Source organism: Cynoglossus semilaevis, chromosome 6, assembly GCF_000523025.1.
Source record: "Cynoglossus semilaevis isolate Cse_v1.0 chromosome 6, Cse_v1.0, whole genome shotgun sequence".
Taxonomy (NCBI): Eukaryota; Metazoa; Chordata; class Actinopteri; order Pleuronectiformes; family Cynoglossidae; genus Cynoglossus; species Cynoglossus semilaevis.
The window spans coordinates 15324191-15344703 of NC_024312.1; the positions used below are offsets into that span (position 1 = coordinate 15324191).

A 20513-nucleotide genomic window follows, 5' to 3' on the forward strand; every position below is an offset into this window, starting at 1 on the left:
CACTCTCCCCCCGCCCCCTCCCTCCATCCCCCTCCCTCTCATCAGTGTGGACGCCTGGCCTGGGAACACTGGTGCTGAGGTGACTGGTATGCCTCTTGGGGTGCTATTACTTTACTGGTAAACAAGCGGCCCATTGTGTCGCGCTGAGTCGTGTGTGCCTTCACACAGTTCGACGGTCTTTCATATGCAATGAGAGGTATGAGCTGTAGGCAGAATGCGTGCGCTCAGCAGAGCAGCCAGGACGAGGTCTGGGGAAACACAGCTGGCTGTAATCTCACCCAGAGTACCCAGAGAGAGAGAGACTGTGTGTGTGTGTTTTAGAGTGAGCGAAAGAAAGAAAGAGAAAAGAAAAACACCAGGCACACATACCACGCAGCCACAGACAAGAGCGAGAGTATCAACTATCCAATGAGATGCATGAACAACAGAGATATTCACAAAACACACATATTTTTGCAGCCCGTTGTGGAAGCCTGTGAGCGTTGGGACTTACTGAAATAAAAGCCTCTGTCTTCACAGACAAACTGCAGCGCATCCACCAGCTCTCCTCCACACAGCGTCTCCGCCGAGGCCATTTCCAGCGCGTACAGCGTCAGGGCCAGTGCGAACAGCAGCGAAGGACTGGACGAGAACATCTTGACCTGCAGGCGAAACACACACACAGAGAGAGACTCAGACTTATTCACACGTGTTGCCAAAGCTGAACAAATGCAACCACCCACTTCACCAGCGCTGACATAAAATGTTCCCCAGAAATTCTCAGACGACAGCCAGATGTTGCCTGTGTGCACACAGGACGACGCACTCGCGGCGTTGAACGCAGGCGTTTATGTATTGACCTACTAACTCAGCGAACGTCCCTAACACGAGACACAACTGATGTCATATGAGCAGTCCTCTGTGGACACAGGTCTCCAGCTGTCACTACGTCGCACCTGAGACGTAAGTGCTTATTCTGCAGGAGAAAAAAAGTCGACGGTATTTCTGTCTTCACACTCTTACACAACTTTGCACAAGCTGCAAGAACGGCTGCTCGATAGTAAACTATCTAAAATGCCAGACTCAGCATAAATTTCCCCTCGCTCACCCTGCAGCGAGCTCACTGACCCTGAGACCTACCGCCCCCTATCTGCCGGCACACAGCCCAGCTGTTTGCTGCGAGTCCGGCGCACCGATACTCCATCCAGGACAGTCTCACAAGAACAAAACACCCCCCGAAACCTGTTGCGCAAAAGCCTCAAGAGCCCCGGCCGTGTCTTTCAAGCGTGCATTGTTAACTTTCCCCGCTGCATGCACATTCGGAGATTTCACTGATCGTGTCGCACACACAAAAAAGGAGAGATCGGCGCCACAGTACGAAACAGCAATGCACGGGCCTGAACATACAACGCCATAACGGAAGCTACGGTTACAGTGTCAAGGCATCCCTCCGTCTGCGCTTTACCTTCATTCTGCTGCTCTCCATTCTCCGGCAGGTGTGGCAAAGTAAGCGCTGTCCGTGTTTCTGCTGGGTTTCCATGTCATATGGCAGTAGTCAAAGCGATGAGGGCGGGAGTTGTTTGGTCGGAGGAGAGGTTGCAGGTGAGTTAGTTTCCCAGTTACTGAGGATATTAGAGATGATGTGTGACAGGCTGTCCCAAAGATCAGGCGACAGGCAAAACTTCTGAGTGAGAAGTATTATATACCAAAACACGCCCCTTCACCCACACCCCACCCCTCGCTCCTCCTCTTCTTCTTCACGGTTGTTTTTTTTTTATTATTATTTAAATAGGGTCCACAGACGTTTTATGGAAAAGTGCTTAAACGGGAGGGAAAGGGAGAAAGGAGAGGGAAGAGAGTGTCACAAAATGGTGCAATTCCTTAGGTATTTTCCACGTTTACGCACTATAACCTACCACCACAACGTTTACGCACAGGACGCAGACGGAACAAGGGGAGACGCAGAAGTCCTCAGACTCCGAGACGAACGTCAATGTCAACGCTGTAATTAAGATTAACGGCCAGAGTGGAAGCCAATGTGGCCCGGGCTGTGCGGCTTCCCTCTGAATCAGGTGCCGATGAAGTCACCGGGGTCAAATGTGAGAGTGGGGCTGACACACGATGATGCAGCAGTGACTCTTCTGATCTGACTGGCACCAAAATCTATATATACACACAACAACGTCCTTTACGTCCCGGGTTTAGTCATGGTCCACACACTTTGTAGGTGGTAGACAGCGACCTCTGTCCAGATGTTAATTTTAGTATCTGGTCATAAAAAATAAGGTCCTCAGATTTAGCTTCCAAATGTGTTTGAACATAGGGCAAAGTGCGTTCATGTTTCCATTTTAAACCTGCCCCTTTAGATAAGTTTCTTCCTGCAAAAAGAAGGGCCTGGACATGTCGTCAGACTCAGTCTGACACCTAGTGGTCCTTGTGGTGAACCTCTATTTGTTTATCTCAGCTTTCACAGTTTGGAGAAGTGACTGCTAGGAGTCAGTCTGTGCTGGAGACTGTCGGTCCAGGATCTAAATCACAGCCTCATGCAGGAGGTATGTCCAGACAAAGTCCCTCAGGCTTGTTCCTGGTAAACGTAGCATTTAACAACTCTGTCATGTCCCAGAAAGCATGTTTAGTCTTAGGCAAGTTTGTAGCAGAAACTTGATATTTATATAATTATCTGTTATTGTTTTCAGCCAGGGCCACTGCTGCCACCGTCATTTCATTAGAGGGCCACACCAGTGTCTGTTGTTTAATACAAAAACACTAAATATGTGTAGAAAGTAGAAAAACCACAAATCTAGACAACTAGCCAACTAATACAAGTATTAAAAATACATAAATAAGTCATCTCAGGGTTGAAATTGAATTAGAAGGAACATTTAGTCAGAGGTTGGATGGTAGGAGGTTTGTGGGCCAGAAGTGAGTTTGAGACCCCTGCCTTAAGGGGAAGGTTTCAATCTTGGTCAGTGTAAAGTCTCTGAAAAACTGTACTGATAAGGGGAGTCTAACCACAATTTAAAAAGCCTTAATATGAGCAGGGTGACAGGGTCTATTGTTGATGTTTTAGTTCAATCTAATGGACCAAAACGGTCCCTGTGGACAAACATCAAACTGTAGACAAAGAACATGAACATGATGTACGGTGGTCGCTGTGTAGTTGTTCACTTAATATTTAAGGTACTGTATAACTGAATACATGATACATTAATATTTGTGTTGTGGGGAGACCTACAATGTCATGTGACATCACAGGCAGAGGGAATTCTACAGCTGAAAGATGTATAGTTTGAAAACCACACAAGCATAGAGTTTGTTTGTAGTGTGAAAAAATCTTTTAAAGGACTATTCTGACAAAAGTTAATCTAAAAAAACATTTTCATTATAAAAAAAAATCTCACTCCAATGGATAGTCACAGTGTTTAGGCATTGTATCAACTGATAGATGACAGTAATGGCAGAAGCATACACACTGCTGATTTGGCCTGCAGTGTTTTTCTACCTTAAATCGTGTTCTCCCATTTACATTTGAAGTTAGGTGTACTTTTGTTTTCACACATTGTTTTCGCATTACAAAAGATGTGTTTATTTTCTATTCTCAATAAGAACTGAATGATTGAATAGGCTGAAGTGCCCCCTCTTGTGGCAAAATACCGACAACAAACGACAATGTTTTCTCCCCACTAGTTGTCGAGCTTAAAAAACAAACACCAAATGCAAAGTTACTATTTTGCAATTCTTTATTTTATGACTCATTTTACTGGAACAGTAAGTCACAGTTAATAGCATGAAACAAATATTTCTATATTTTTAATATAAGTTGTCTCTATTGCAAAGTAAAGTAGCACAGATCCCAGTGAATTAGCAGAGCTGAAACTAAAATACTGTATATGGGCAATAAAGTCTCTGTCACATTATTATTATCATTATATTATTAATCCATTACAACCCTTTGTTTAACTAACAATAGAATAAACAATATTTTAGTTTTAATACATTCAAATCACAATTTTCTGTGATTTAAGTTAAGATTTAGACATGTCTTGTTTTCATTCATTTGTTTTATGCTAATTGTTCCGCTCTGTAAAACCCCCATCACTGAACAAACGATTGACTTAGTGAGGTATTAAACGTCTTTGGGAACTGTGCCTTTACTGCATTGAGGCTGTAATGGTTGTAACCTTGGTTGCTAAACATCCAGTGACACGAAGCAGCAGCATCACATCATCCACATAGTACATACAGATGAACACACCCATTTTTAAACATCAGGTGTACATAGCAGAGCACAGCAGAAAAACAAACAAGCGTGGTGGCCACATGGGGGCGTTATCAAGACAATACACTGAGGGCATCTGACAGCATCTTTAATTCGTCCTTCACTCCCTCCAGGGCGCCTTGGATCTTCAGTGGATTGTCCATAACCTCGATACTGCTGGTGTATGGGTCGAACCTCACAGAGAATGGACGTTTAATACCGGCCACATATGTTCTGAAGAAAGAAATGAAGATTACGATTGTGTAACCATGAGCTCTGAGGTGACCTAGCGTCTTAACTCTTCATGAATGAATGCATTACAACAATTCCGTCTGCCATTTGTAAACCCTTATCGTTCACCCGGGAGCAACAAACCTCCCTCTAACTGAGTGAAACTGAACTACAACTCAGTTCCTGTAGTTATGGTTTAGTCTGATTTATATAAAGACTCAAGCATTCGGGTCCGGCCCGACAGAGTTTTCATACTTTTCATTCCCATGTTTTATACTCTAGGGTTGCACAAATATTCCTATCCTGATATTTTCTCTTCAAGTATCTGTGCTATATTCTACTAGAAACCAAACATTGTCAAAACACTCGCTCACGCTACTTGTTTTGCAGGGCAACATTTGAAGTGTTTGCCGAATAAAACCCAGCATTTTGCCTCGGTAAGAAACACTACATTAGTAACAGCTGTCTTCTGGCTGCTATGGCTGACCTACAAAAGTTTGTGGCCTTAAGGGTTGGCTGGCTGTTCTCCGACCTTGTCCTTACATAACCCCTTTCCCTTTCTGCTTATTGTTTTTCCTCTTTTCCTCGTCTGTCTCTCTACATTTTCCCGCTGTTCTGTAACGAATTACCTCAACTTCTCCTTTGCATCTGAAAAACTCTGAGAAACAAAGTAGACAGGCTGGTATGTCTGGTCTTGATAAGGCTGCACTGCTGCAGCCTCTGGCTCAAACGCCCTGGTTTCTGGTTCGTCTGACAGAGAGTGCTGGATGGAATTGAAAAGAAAAGATGGAGAATTAACTTAGGAGCTGTTCCACTGTGACGGTTGTATTTCCTTATCCACTGAATGAAATTGACATTAAGCACAAAGCTGGAACTCACCAAAAGTTCTCCATAAGAGGAGAGCAGCCCGGCGCCATAAACCTTCATTTCACCATTCTGCATACACAGGCCGTACTCGATGGTGAACCAGTACAACTATAGGTAAAAGCACACAGATATAATGTTATACTCTAGAATACAGATGTTAATTTTAGGGTTTAAAGAAGTCAATAACATATGGCTTATGTTTCTAACTGGCATTTAGCTGGGAACCACTAACAATGCTAATACCGCTGCCTAAGAGGCAACAACGTCTCTAGATGGGTTTAGTATATTTAGGTATAGAACCTTACTGTGGACAATTTTTCAATATCCTCATCTGAAGCCCCGAGTGATGCTAAACCGAGGTCCTGCAAACATAAGATTAACTGAATAAAGTGTAACAGTGAGTTAAAACCGTAAAAGCTACGCTAAGGTCGTAAGAAGATCAAGCAGTTACCTGGGAAAACTGGGCAAAAGTGCGATCGGCCAACATTGGAACGTGGCCCAGGAGTTCATGGACACAATCGCTAGGTAGGAGGACAAAAAAAAGATAGAAATTTGGTTTGAAATACTAGAACAGAAAAATATGGTAAACAAAACACAGAATTATAAGAAAAAGTTCAGTCTGGTAGGATTGAAAACGGATGAAAAAATAAAACACACCGTGTCAAGAATATAACAAGAAAGAAAAAAAGAAAGTAAGAAAGAAAGACAGACAGAAAAGATAAATTTCATCTGTTCGTAGAGTCAGAAATGTGTTTTCAAGTGATCCGCCCAGTCCATTCTTGTAAACACAAAATCCCAGAAATGCCTGGAGGGAATTTTTTTTTCACAAACAATCACTTGAACCCAAAAAATGAATTGATTACATTCTGATGGTCAAAGGTTGAAGTGAGCTCACCAAAATGTTTTGGGCCACATCTCAAAAATCTATTTAGTAATATCCTGAGTTGTAGTCATTCAGTCGTACTACACTCATCATGTGAGTACACCAACTGTCAACAACAGCTCCACTGGTGGCCACAGCTATGCAAACATCAGGCTGTAGTTTGAATTTTTCACTGTTTTGTTCTGAGTCACAGACCAGAGTGTTTTCATCTAAGTGAAGAGGAGGGTGAGGGGTTAAATAGTTCCCAGGTTTATACTCACGGTTCTGGTGAGTGCATAGGAGAGGAGGCATGTCGAATGTACTGGGTACACTGGAAAACTCGGAATGCCAAACTGGCCAGGAAGTCCCTAGCTGAGAGCAAACCGGCCACTGGACGCAACAGGAAACCTGTATGTTCTGTGTGTTTGTAACAAAACACGAGGAAACATCAGATAAAAGAGAATCTCTGGGTTTACTGCCTGTGTGTCACGTCCTTACCTCTGAGGAAGTTTGACACGTCCTCCAACTGTGGGATGTTGTGTGGACTGTACCCACAGTGTCGCTCCAGCAGGCGAAGAGCTTCCAGGTATTCGCTGCACGCATGAGTGGTATACAAGTCTCTCAGGGTGGAGTAGACTTCTCGCCTGTTAATACATACAGTAGCAGAACCTGTATTAATAATATTATAATAATATATAATATATTATAATACTAATAATACAGTTCATAATAATATTATAAGAATAGACATCCCGGGCTTAACCTCAAAAAATCATCAATTACTGTTTCTTTTTATACGACACCATCACATGATGACGTAAGTGGGTCACATGGTAACAAAGTCGTGGCATGACGCAGAGATCACATGACCTCCCTGGTCTGTCTTCTCTTTTTTCTCATACTTGTTTTCGACTGAGCCGTAGGTGTGAATGAGAGAGTGGCTAATCAACAGATACTCTGCAGTTTCTGCTTTAGAGGTTGAAAATGAATGAATGAAGTGTTGACTGAGTCAGGATGAAACTACATGCAGTACAGTCCCCCCATTTCATCGAGATATTTTCACATGCCTGAATGTAACTCTTGATAATCTGACAGGAAATTATGTTTGCCTCCATTTGTAGAACCTTTGCTACTGTTAGATTTTATTTAGATGTTAATTGTGTCTATGCATTCAAAGGATTTACTACTGAGGGTTACTTTCCTTATTGGATTTTTTTAAATTTAGGGAGTGTAAATGTAACATTTTTGCCCTTTGTGGTTTTTTGTTTTGTTTTGTTTTTTGTTTTTTAGATCAAGGCATCAGGCTTCTCCTTGTAATTCCATGTGAGATACTTAAGGAAACAGTGCATCAAAAGGATCTTGTGACTAATTCCCTGTTGAGTCATTTATTACTATCTATTCTTTAAGCACCAATTAATTCAAGATATAAAGTTCTAAAATGCATCATGTGTTTTAGCTCTTACCATGTGCCGATCTCCTCTGCTGTGTATTCAACTCTGGGAATCACTTCCCCACTGAAAGTCAAGAGCAGGAGTAATGAAGTTTCAGTTCGCTGTGTGTTTCGTTTGTCTGTCTGTTGTTAATATAATAATAATGCAGTACTGAGGCAAAAGCCTGTATCTCACTGTTTATATCTGAAGGCGATGTCACAAATCATCCTCCTCCGCTGTCTGTAGACTGGGTCTGTGAAGCCCTGTTTAAATCAAATATACAAAACTCTGATCTCATTTCTGGATGAATGCACCAAGCAGGAGAATAAATAGTATTATTTGACCATCCTTCATGTACCACAAATAAGAATAGTACTCACGGGATGGTCTTGATCTAAGTCCGGATCGTATTTTGTGACCAGATGATGACATTTGTTCAAGTCTGCTATTTTCTTTGGGAACCAGTGAACTGAAGGATGAAGAGGAAACAGATCACGTTAGCTGCAGCTTTACCACTTCAAAAAAGTCCATATAAAAGTACTTGCACGTGTAAAGTGGGTTACATTTAACTTCTTTGGTGGTTTTAACATCCTCCGCATTTCTCTTAATGGAACTGATGAGAGTACTGACATCTGACAGGTGGACCTCACAGCGGACAAAGTACTCTAGACCCCCCAGGTTGTCTCTGAGCTTTCGGCAGGGCCGCGTCTCCAAATGGTGGATCTTTGCTTCAAAAGTCTGGAATTCAGTGAACACAATGGGAAGTCACCAGTGAAAAAGAAACAGCTATGTTAGAGATCAAAAATGAACCAGTGGAGGAGAGTCAGTTTTAAAATATATATAGTTTTCTATATATATTTTTCAAAAATGTATAAGTTGTATTTATCCACAAACTGTAAAGTGGGCCCAATAGATCCTAAAAGAGTCTATATATGTTTCATAAAGTATTACACTAGTGATTTGAGTACTAAATCATTAAAGCTAAACTATAATTTGTCATTTGTCCTAAAGGTGAGGGTGCGGCTTGTGCGTCTGTTTTAATACGGCCGCTTTGAAGGTTAATTCTTAATTTTTTAACAATGCGCTTGCGCGTGTACATTTAAGTATATATAACTGCATAAAAACAAAATTAGAAAACTTTGAAACCAATTCATTTGGTACATTAAATCTAAAGCGACGTATGCTGTAAGTACACTTTTACCGCACATCCGGCCATCCGGCCATCTGTGTTGGTAAAATCTGTAATACAGTTTGAGAAATCCCGTCCGATGGAAACACTGGTTTTGATTTTTCAATTCTTTGCTTAATTAAGAAGTTCATAAAAATATTATAAGTATAAAAAAAAGTTTCTTAATATAGGCTACTGATTCGAAACCAAGTGAGAATTCCACTTTAAATAAACAATTGATACATAAATATAATAATAATAATAATAATAATAATAATAATAATAATAATAATACCAGATGTACTCAATACCTCATGTATATAATAATAATAATAATAATACCAGATGGCCTCATGTACTCAATAAAATACTGACGTCGTTTGCAACTAAAACCCAGACAATCAGATCGTGACCAATAATGATCCTGTCACACCAACATTATAAATGGATCAGGAAAACACTTTTTGCGCCTCTGCAGTGATGTACCTCAAAAACCTTGAATGTCCGCGACAGCGCAGGTGTCTTGGAAACCCTCAGTGTGAAGAAGAGGTTGAGGAGCGCTTTTCCATCATCTTCCTCAAACACGATCCGCTCACTGGACTCGACAGCCTCCGCCGCTGCTGCCGCCGCTTCCCGATCCTTACGCGCGTCGTCAATCAAGCTGCGCCGTCTACCCAGGAATTTCGGAGACTAGTTTGGGAAGAAGAATAAATGAAAGTTAATCCTAAGAGGTAATGCGATGCACATGTTATTCAAGTGGACTCATTTTGCTGAGGCGCAACAGTAGACCAAAAACATTTTTTTCTTTCTCTCTTCTGAAATGTCTTAGGATATCATTTGGAATTATTGCTTCACACCACTGAATAACTGAATGAATATACATCAGCAGGTCAATCGAACCCGAACCGGAAGACATAGACACATCATTTGGTTCCATGAAGGTTTGTGCTGTCTTGGCGCAGCCGATGCGTAATGGTCACCGACTCCTAAAGCGCATAACTCAAAAGTTGTAGTTTTGGTTCCGCATATATAATCATTCAAAAATAATGCCATGTGATCACGAAGCTATTACACTATAAATACATATTTCTGCCATAATCTAAGAGCTGTGGGTTTACCGTGATGGAGTCGGACCTCTCCAGCTCCGAGGCTGCTCTGCGGATACTCTTCGTAGAGGACGTGGAGCTCGTCGACAGTGGCATGATGAGCCTTTCTGGTGTGAACCGTGGTACGGAGGAGTGGTGGCGCTCTCGGGGATGTATTAAGCTGTGCTGTCTGTGTGGGTAGACCTTTCCCGACTTTTCCGTTGGTAGATTCTCTCTATTTATGGGCTTATTTATTTGCGCTTTCTGACGTCAAACATGCGACTCTTGTTCCAATTAATCAATGAGCAGAATCTATCACAACATACATTCTGCCTTGAAGCAAACAATTCCTTGCGATTGAAACGTGGTTTAACCATAGAGGAGAAACATTAGACGTTTCTATTTTTGCTTTGGCACATGTTTGATGCACTTTAAATGACTGAAGTTTAAATGACTTCACTACAGTGGATGTTGAGGATTTGTTACAGAGGAATACTTTTAATGCCTGGAATATCCGGAAAATATGTTATAAAATGTTATATATGTTGGAAATACATTTTAAAATGTGTAGGTTTTGGTGATGTTAAAATGATTGGCATTTCACGGGCATTTGTTTTTCTCTTTTCCAGCTGGAACCACTGTAGTCAGACTAAGACAATAATCAGAGCTTCTATCGCTGCAGGGCTTTACATAAAGGTTAGAGCTGAGAAAAGTCAACTGTGGAAAATTAAATCACTTTATCAGTTCCATCCAATCTCTACAGATCCTGACGAAATTCGATTTGATTGTGGACACGCACGCACGCACACACACACACACACACACACCCGAACCAACACAGATACTGTTTTTTCGGGAACAGGTCTCTCAAAGTTCTTTTCTATGATTTCAACATATTAGTTGTCCAAAAAATGTACGCATCTCTACCCTTCCCGGTCAACGCAACTTCTGAGCTTCTTCGGCGCCCACTCGCCACCGCCACTCGCCACAGCCACAGCCACAGCCACTCGCCACCGCCACAGCCGCCGCCACAGCCGCCACAGCCACCGCAGCCTCGAGCGCTCCTCAGCTCACCCAGCTCACCCACCCTACTCCCACCCAGGCTCTTCTATCTCAGTCTTTTCTCCTGCATACGTTGTCAAACATGAATTAAGCCATTTAAATATGCCATTAAATTCTTCTGTTTGTGTTAAGACCATAAAGATCTCAAGAAAGTTTAATCTAACTGGACTTTTGTTTTTTGTTACTTGTTGGAGGGGTGTGTGACTGATATACACTCTCTATAATGCTGCTGTGCTGTATTGTAGCCAAGACAGAAAATGCCAGATTATTTCTGTCTGTACTTACAGTAGTTTCGGCTGACTCACCCACCTCCATTGTTGCTCATACCAGGAATTAAGGCTGCACACCTTTTGTTAGACATTTCACACTTGAAGAGACAGAAGCTCTCTATCATTCATCCCATGTTTACCCAGTTCAATCTTCTTTACTGGAAGTGTCAGACGCATTCATAAATGACACCGGGATGATAATTACTGCAATTATGTATTGATTGAGGGGCATCATTGAGGCATTGTGAGTGTCAGCTTTCCCCTGCATAATTGTGGGACTTAAGATGGACTAATTGCAGCTAGTGCAACCAGCTGGGCTATTATTCACTCCCCTGTGTGCTTTTTTCTCTCTGTTTCTCATCACCAAACAATGCCGCTCACCTTTGTGAGGGTCATCAGACTCATATAGTTGTTGAAGACCATCGGAAACAGAAAATAATTGTCATTAGTTGTAATACTGTTGGACAAACACATCCAAAATAAATGAGTGTCTGTGGACGTATGCAGACGGTGAGTGTATTGTTGCTATGCCATCACTTATCACCATCAACAATCTGCGCACAACGTTTGATGAGGCATGCTATTAAAACCTACATAAATACAGTATATGCTATTGAAGTTTAAAACTAGATGTACGGTATGTCTAAATGAATGCACTATAGACTGTTCAACAGACATTCCAAGCTTTTTTTTAGGTTTTTCTAGCACAGCATACAATCACGTTATTGTTAAATATAAGGACATACACTTTGAGAACTGAAGAAAACTGCTTCTTTCATGGTCTTACAACACTTTGACCAGCTATTTGCAGCCAACAGCTGCTAAAGAGGACCCCTGTAATGACAGTCTGATTATCTGAGTATTCCTGAGGTTACAACACTTTAAGATGAACACATTTTCCATCCTCAAACTTCATTTTGTCTATTGCGCTCTTTTTCTTTATCTCTCTCCCCGTTAGTACGAGCATCTGTGGGTGGTGATGACTGTGATCAAAATACAGCTGCCAAGTGGAATGACTAATCACACAGCATGCTGTTCCAATGCTTTTCTCATATGTAATTGGACATCAATGCTTTTCTCCTACATTCACGTTGAACAGTTACAGTGTCACAAGAGTTCATTTGTACAAATTTCTACTTTTGTTCAACTTAAATCCTCCATGTCAAATGTTGATGCCATAACTCCAGAGCTTAAGGCTGATTGTACTCCATGTCTCTCTTGCTGTTTGTTTTCTGAGCAGCCTGTGCTTTTTTCAAATGTCATATCTGATAACTTTGATTGGTGTCCGGATGCAGCAGAAAATTTACTGTGCCTTTCAGGTTTAAGGGAAAAAAGCCTTTCTATGCCATCCAACAATGATTTGCATCAATTACTGTAAGTGGTGTAATAACTGTGTTCATGAACTGTACACGTGTCCCTGTCTCGTGAGCTGGGAAAAGAAATAGAAAAATAAAAGCGTTCATTTTAAGGTCCATAGATTAAAGTCAAAGAAACTACTATTCAACACTAATCCTCTCTGACCTCCTTTTACATACAGGAAACAAAACCTGCTTCTAGATAAGTGGTTCAAGCCACATGTTAAAGTCTTATCCAATCATTCATCCTGTGTTGGAGTCACAGAGGCAGCATAATGACGCTATAACATTGCCTGTTGCCCCTGCAGCACTGACACACAGCACTCGTATTGGAGAGACTCCTAATTGGATTTACCTTTCCTTAATGGGCTCGTGTCAACCAGACGCCTAAGGGGCCGAGCTATTGCAGGTCAAAACTCAAGCTAGAGCCGCAGAAAAACCCCACATGTGGTGCTGCTGTTTGTTGTCCCTTTTGTTTCAAAATATTCAACCATTTATTGTTCTAGAGTCTTTTTTTTCCTGGGGATTCTGGACAGTAATCCCATATTTCAAATATAGTTTGTAATTATTGTTTTTGCATCAGATAATGCACATTATATTATATAATATTATACTGTACACAATCAAAGTCAATAAATATGTATTTGTAAAAATGTCATTATGAAACAACTTTATGTGTGTAGCTTGTGACTTGATTTAGTTTGCAGCAGCTAGTTGTTTTCTAACTGACTTTAATCTATTCTGACATTTGACATTTGTTGTCAGCATTTTTCGTATTTTCAACCAAAAGCAGTATTTGCGCTGCCCCTCACCTTTGCTTCTTTTTTTCAGGTGTGCTGTACAGGATGCTAAATGTCAAATATTGAACACAACGACCACAGGTGATGCCCTAGTCTGACTTAATAAAGTGAACTTTTTGAATGATCCATTTTAGATATTATATTCATTTTTGTACATGGAGCCTACAGAACATTTGTCAGGCTTGAAATGTCTAAACATTTCAGCTGTAGATACTACAAAACTAGATCGTACTTGCCCACTCATATCTCTTTAAGGTTTGTTCCCAAATAATGTTCAGAACCAAGGAAATGCTGAGTTGAGTTTTTTTATTGAATAAATAACTAATAGTACACACCTCTGTTTAACTACAGCTTTAAAATGTCTATTTAAACCACTGTCCACAATTTTAAAATTTGATCTCAGCATTTAGATTACACCTAGCTTTCTTATTTACCTAATATCAAGTACAAACAGGAACTACTAACAACCTAATAGGTCACTTTACCTCGAAAACCAAGGCCCACATGAGAGTACAAGAGTGAAATTGGAGTAGTAACTTACACTACTCATTGATAATCTTCATAGGTAGACTTGGCTAAGACCACTACTTCTCAAATGGTGGTCCTCCTGGGGGGTGGGGTCTGAGGGGCTTCCAACGGAATATGGCACCCTGGACATAAGTGTACCACTGCTGTAACGATTGAACGATAACAAGCCTTCAGTCACTAGGTGGCAGCAACTCATACAGTGGTTTGTACAGATAAAAATATACATGTAATCAGGTTCTTAATAGTATTTCAATTTGCGGGTGTGTGTGTCGAGGGGGGGGGGGCGTGAAAAGATTTCTATCCCTACGGGTGCATGACGGAAAATAATTGAGAACCTCTGGCTTAGACGAACATGAGCTAGATCTACCTATGGTGCTATAGGCCTGGACTGCTGGGGGATCTCCCATGGTGGGATACTAAGAGAGGGTCTCTCAGTCTCAGCTATCTTTTACTCTTTACTCTTTATCTTAACACAATACATTAAAACACAATAGTACCCTTGACCTCCCGCTTTATTTTAGTTTGTGCTTTCCCCTCTCTCTCCTTAGTTGCTGTCATCACCTAGCAGACACCGTTAACCCCAGAACTGCAGGAACCAATCCAAACCTGGTGTTCTTGTAATTTACATAAAAAAGACAGGATGGCATGATGGAAACTGCTTAGTGGTGCAGATGAAGGTAAATTACACTGAGAACACATAAGGCGTAACAGAGGCTCAGGGTGCCATAAATTGGACCGATGGGTTTGCTGAACTCGTTACACATGCAGAGCCCTCTGTCACAGCCACCTCAGACGTGGTTTGCCAGTTCCGTTTTCCATTTTTCACCCACGACCTCCTTGGGTGAATAATGACTGCAGCTGTGTCAATGTGTTGGCTGGCTCTGTGTGTGTGCGCCCTTGTTTGTGTCTCATTTTGATGGCTTTTTACATTCAGTATATGTGTGTGTTAGAGAAAGAGAGAGTGTGTCTTATTATGGTGTACAGATAGGCCATTACCTATGCGTTAGGAGAAGAGGGGCTTAATGGATGACACAGCATGCAGGAGCAGGATGGCTTTTAAACGCTGCCCTCTTGTCTCGACCATATCAATACTGACATCTGGAGTTTGACCACTTCATTCACAAAACCAATACCCCTGTGGGCCAACTGAGATACTATTGCTACGTGTTCAATTAAATTGACACAGAGACTATCAGGAAATCCACTTTTAGGAAGAGGTGTTCATGTGTTTGTGTATACCGAGGGGAAAAACACAAGACACGATGAAACAGAGAGGAAAGTATTACAACAGACATTGGGCCATAGAGCACCACCAAAACAAAAATATCACAAATGTAATAAAATATAATGATTTGCTAGTTTGAACTTATTCACAATTTACTTGCACAGAGTGAAACCTGGATCTGTTTCGTTGAACACAATGCTCATACAGGAATTGAAGAAAGACACATTAGAATTTTTTTTTTAATTGTTCTGTCTGTCACTGTTTATAGACAAAGATAGATAGATTATTATTAACCAATGTGAGAGAATGCACAAAAGCATGGTCAGAATTAATATCAGCTCTATTATTTTTGCAGCATGAACACTTGAATTATTTTGCAGCGACGTGTCCGTGCACCAGGGCCAGAAATTAGTAGTGTTTTACTAGAGCAAAAGAGGATTTAAGTTGCCGAAAGGGAAATTTAGGGAAGATTACATTACAATTAACTAGTTAAATTGTTCAAATGTAATCAAACAGGGGTCGGATACAACATATACAAATGTACAAAAATGATAAATGTTGGGGGGGAAACATCAAAGAAAGCAAAGTTGGTTAAAATATCTTTTTAATTATTGAAGTTGTTGTTATTGAATTTTTATATAAACTGCCCTATTAATATATGTAATCTAAATGTCCAGAGTTTTGCAGAAAACTTTACGTTTCTTTTTTTTAGTCTTGTGTTGGCACAGAAACTGGTCTGATAAGTAGTGTAATATGTAACATTTGTAAAGCCAGGTGTGTGCTGCCAGAGAGGAGGGTAGTGTTAGGAACAAATGAGTGGGTACAAGTAGCTGGTGCTCACATTTGTGTGCAGGTGTAACCATCTTTTCAACAACAATCCTTTCACCACAGACTACCTGCAGTATAGGAGCTTATCAAACACTTACATTTTGAAAATGTGCAATAATTTCCCACAACATTTCGTAGGATAAAGCTTGTTTCTACATATTTAGCCACATTATTCTCTTGAAATGAAAATAGAATTGCCCAGGATTACCAATATTATTGACTGCTGTAAACAAATAATATAAAATCACATTTGACATCCTTTGTGAATCAAAATCTTACTGGTAAATGTCAGTGTGACAGTCAGAAAGCTGGGACACAATAACCTTACCCTCAGGGGCCCTGGTGCTGTCACTTCCTGTGTAGACCACTTTGGAGTTCATAACAAACACGATTTAGTGCATTCCTATTTGTTAGTACATGGACCATTTCCATAAAAATATGTTTCCAATGGGGGCAAAAAAGCTCACAGGAGGATCAGGAAGGCTGCCTAAAATCTAAACTCTGATTTGAATTCCAATATTTACAAATTCGTTTTCAGTCATTGCACCATCTACAATCAGCATTTTATAAAAGTATATTATTATTTTAGTAGTATGTTTAATGGATTATTGTTATTGCTTGGTTTTTGTATTTTTTTTCTCTTTCTGTAGGAAAAAATCATGTTACGTTCAGATTTTAGTGGCAATGGAAAAGTTCAATTATGTGAAACACTGGACGCTAACCATATTTAATGAACAAGTAGAAACAAAAAGCGCTGACTCTTGAAACACAGGCAGGTGTAGCCCTCTTGTGGCCTAAAGAACCGTGTGCTCCCTATAGTGCCCTGTAAGTCTTCTTGAGTTCATACATTTTTTTTTAATATAATAGGGCTGGATAAAATCCCTGCTGACAACAAACATGGTTGAAGTACAACTTAAACGGGTTGGCTGTTCATTGCAAGGACAAACACAAATTAGTTTTCACATTCAAACAGAACAGACCTTGAGCATTTTCCAGTGCTATGATCAACATTAGTAAACCTTTATTTCCAGAATTAGGTTATGGCATATGGAGCAGTTTCGAGAATAATATATATATCAAACCAAAACAAATAAATCGCCAAAACCATTGTCTAAATTGTGAATTTAATCATTCCCGAGTTTTATCGAGTTACTAAATCAATGTTTTATATAAATAACACAAAATTTAGAACTTTGTTACATTCATTATGAAGTATGTCCCAACACCGCCCTTAAAAGCTTCGATTCAGTAATACAGTAAATATTACTTACATCGCTTTCCCCTCATATGGCAAATAGAACTTCACATACATTTACAAAACAACAATTTATTGTTTGAAGAGGTAAGTTTTCTCTGAAAAAAATGATCAATTTCTATCTTCACTGAAAGCTAATAAATGTCCATTTGTATTCTATAATGCCAATATAGTCTATAACTAGACTACATTGGCATTAAAACCATATTACATGCATGGCGCATGTATGGGATACAAATCAAAGTAATCATTTAATACACCACGCTCCTATTTTTATATTTTTATATTTTTATATTTTTATATTTTTATATTTTTATATACAATCAACCCTGTCAGTTATGTGATCACTGATAAATTGGTACTTGAACGCAGCACGGTTCCCTCCTCAGCAACTAACCAATCAGAACCCACGATGCTAAAACGCGTGTACCGCTCGCGCGTGGTGGATGAAGTAAAGACGCGTGAGCGAATCCAGCACAGCAGCGAGATTTTCGCTTAACCAGGAGGTAAGTGAACCGGACTGTTGTGAGCAACAACACTTCATTCACGTCTGCATCTTCCACTAAGTAACTGGTATTTTGTCACCAACCCAACGACTTACTTGAGTATCCTTAAAGACTGCTGCTAATCTGACTCTCTCTCTCGTTCCTCATTAAACCGTGAGTTAGCAGCTAATGCTAGCCAGTGGATATGGGTAGCTGCTCGTAACATCAAAGGCCAGTTTAACTGCAAACATTGCATCGGTGTTTCTTTGTTGTCTCCGGTTTAGTTTAGAATAACTGAATGCAACTGTCCTGTCTTAGCAACAAACAGGATACTATGTTCAAACTTGCACATTTGCTTTGTTCGTAGCACGTTGCCTTCCAATTTTTGCATGCTACCTCTGTTACCTGCTGTCAGTGCTTTGGCACCGCCCAACTTGGATGATAATTACTATTTTCTTGTTGGTAGGTGGACGTTGATGATTATAATTATTAGTTATTGTGTTGTTAATCGGTTACTATAACTGTCAGAGTCTGTAAGGATCCTATAATTTGTTTAAGGGAGGGAGCCCTGGTGCTAACTTTAGCCATGATAGCCCAGCACAGCTGCTGTTAGCATGTCAGTGCGTCATTGGCCTGCGCTTTCCCAAGTGTTGAACAGTCGAACTAATCTCAGTCGCCTGTCACAAATGAGTAAAATAATTGACACTAAATTAAACAGTGTAATTCTCTAAAAGCTCTCAACATCGTGTACATTTTGTAAGTAATGTAGTAGTATGTGTCATGATATACGATAAAGCTGTCCAATAATGTAACTTGTTTCTTACAGAGAAAGAAGTCTGAAAATGGATGCTAATAAAGGCAAGTACATACATTCTGTGTTTCTATTTGCAGTCCTCCCATACATAAGGTTTATTAGATTTTTCTCAACACATAAATAACCCATAAATGACTGTTAGCAATTAGTTCTTGGACAACAGGGAAGGAACGTAATGTAACATATAATAATGGGGAGCGGTACCTGACGGGTCTTTTATTTATTGCTTGATAAGCATTTGTCTGTTTCAAATGTGTGAAACGGCCTAGTTTGTCAAGTTCCACATTGAATGACAATTTCCCAGGCAAATGCAAGGATAAGTCAGACTAGTTATTACTAAATTAGTTAACCTGCTTAAAATTGTCACAATCTCAGCAGTCCTAGTTTAAGGCAACTTTTACATACAAATACATCCCTGTCCTTGTCAAACATTAAAGTAATATAATTCTATATATATTATATAAAACATTAAAGAAACTATAATGCAAAAATATGTTTAATTTCTAATATTTTACTTTCAGATTTGTGCTAAATGTTAACTAATTTAAAATGAAGTAACTCATCACATTAATTGTAATATCTACTCATCTGTATGTTTTGTCAGGTAAAGGGGATCAAAACCCCGGTAGTCAAGCAGACAAGCCTGCTGGCTTCCATTTCATGGAAAGGTAAATGGTTTATACTGATTTTGGTATTATTGATAATTGGTACAAATGTCGTCAGGTTAATTAACATGCTGGTTTTTACAATAGCTCCTACCCAGGTTAACAGGATCAAGATTACAATGTGTCACTTTGTTATAAACATTGTTTCATGCAGTATAAAGGAATGGAACATGACAAAAATGTGCATTTGTCATTTATATAAATGTAATCATCTTCTTTCAGCATGCTTCCTAAAGCAGTGAAGAGGCGAGTCCATGCCCTGAAAAGGCTACAAGTGCAATCTGCAAACATAGAGGCCAAGTTCTATGAGGAAGTCCATGAGCTTGAGAGGAAGTATGCAGCTCTTTACCAACCACTGTTTGATAAGGTACATTAAGTAATGCACTTTTTGTGAACTTCGATGAAACAAAACTTGTGTTTCGTTGCTTTGAGCTGAATGATGCATGTTTGATTGGTGCCTTTTTTTCTGCACTAGAGGGTTGTTTCTCTTTAGTCTGACCTGTGTTCAGAGAATAAACCCTAACCCTTCAGTGCTACATTATAAACTGACACCACGAGTAGTCAACTGTTCTTTTGTCAGTGAGGGCTATTTCCAGAGCAAGTGACAGTCATTCTTGGTTACCCTGAAGACAGACAGCTGTAATCCTTTTGCACCTGTTTCATTTTCTTTTCTTTCTTTTTTTGCGTGTGTGGAGTTGATTTTAGTGTTGTGGTGCATTCCAATTAATTTTGTCTCAGAAATACTAATTCATAAATTCTTGTATGTATGAGCTTAAATTGATAACTGTGATAAAATTGTTACAGAGACGAGATATTGTCACAGGAACGGTGGAACCCACAGATGCAGAGTGTGAGTGGCACAGTGACAGGGAGGAAGAAGAACTTGCGGTAAGTAAAGGTTTGGCTAGTTTGTGAACTGTGATGTTTTTTTAAGTTTAGAGTTGTTTTTTTTTATGAAATATTGTAAAATATTCAGGGTACACCATTTCATCGACCCTTTTTTTAGTTGGAACATTGCATATAAACATTGACTTTGCTTTATTTCTATATAATCAAATCAAATGATATGTCATTTATATCATTTTGTGCTATTTAAAATAACAAACATTGTCAAAAGCCACAGATGCTCATGTTATTAGGTTGTCTACATAGCACTGCACCAATGGTTGATATTAGAAATACTTTGGCCAGGCATAAAATTGTTTCTATGAACTTTATGGAAGTAGAAGCAGTCACTCAAGAAGGTGACCCAATTGTTTGTTTTAAAGTTTAACAAAATGTTTAGAATGAGTCTTACTGTTTGTTGCCTACAGGAGCAGGTCAAGGAAAAGGCTTCAATTGAGGATG

General features: G+C 39.9%; 3 protein-coding genes across 3 annotated transcripts in view; 1 reads left to right on the forward strand and 2 right to left on the reverse strand.

Annotated features, from left to right (window-relative positions):
• Positions 1 to 1652, reverse strand: part of igf2b (insulin-like growth factor 2b) — a 5727-nt gene extending 4075 nt beyond the window's left edge. Inside the window, 2 exon segments of the mRNA NM_001294219.1 lie at positions 494 to 641; positions 1445 to 1652. Coding sequence (NP_001281148.1) covers positions 494 to 641; positions 1445 to 1519 — 223 coding nt within the window. The 5' untranslated portion in view covers positions 1520 to 1652.
• Positions 1653 to 3706: 2054 nt separating this feature from the next.
• Positions 3707 to 10833, reverse strand: th (tyrosine hydroxylase). Its single transcript, XM_008312302.3, has 13 exons — positions 9914 to 10833; positions 9282 to 9485; positions 8191 to 8365; positions 8008 to 8096; positions 7823 to 7890; positions 7661 to 7711; positions 6696 to 6841; positions 6479 to 6614; positions 5787 to 5856; positions 5641 to 5697; positions 5348 to 5443; positions 5098 to 5231; positions 3707 to 4471 (listed from the first exon to the last, which is right to left on the reverse strand). The coding sequence occupies exons 1-13, from the start codon at positions 9995 to 9997 to the stop codon at positions 4312 to 4314; spliced, it is 1470 nt and encodes a 489-aa protein (XP_008310524.1). The 5' UTR covers positions 9998 to 10833; the 3' UTR covers positions 3707 to 4311.
• A 6755-nt stretch (positions 10834 to 17588) lies between these two features.
• nap1l4a (nucleosome assembly protein 1-like 4a) overlaps positions 17589 to 20513 on the forward strand; it is a 9945-nt gene continuing 7020 nt past the window's right edge. The window contains 6 exon segments of the mRNA XM_025056233.1: positions 17589 to 17708; positions 18514 to 18545; positions 19106 to 19169; positions 19389 to 19533; positions 19971 to 20054; positions 20480 to 20513. The exon segment at positions 20480 to 20513 is cut by the window's right edge and continues 227 nt beyond it. Of these exon segments, the coding sequence (XP_024912001.1) occupies positions 18530 to 18545; positions 19106 to 19169; positions 19389 to 19533; positions 19971 to 20054; positions 20480 to 20513 (343 nt within the window). The 5' untranslated portion in view covers positions 17589 to 17708; positions 18514 to 18529.

Excerpts from the sequence above, each read along its gene's own strand:
- th (XM_008312302.3), bottom strand. The coding sequence starts at position 9,997 with ATGCCACTGTCGACGAGCTCCACGTCCTCTACGAAGAGTATCCGCAGA. Across the intron at positions 8,097-8,190 it reads AACCACCAAAGAAGTTAAAT|TTCACTGGTTCCCAAAGAAA; the intron begins GTAACCCACTTT and ends TTCATCCTTCAG. Across the intron at positions 5,698-5,786 it reads CTTTTGCCCAGTTTTCCCAG|GACCTCGGTTTAGCATCACT; the intron begins GTAACTGCTTGA and ends TTATGTTTGCAG.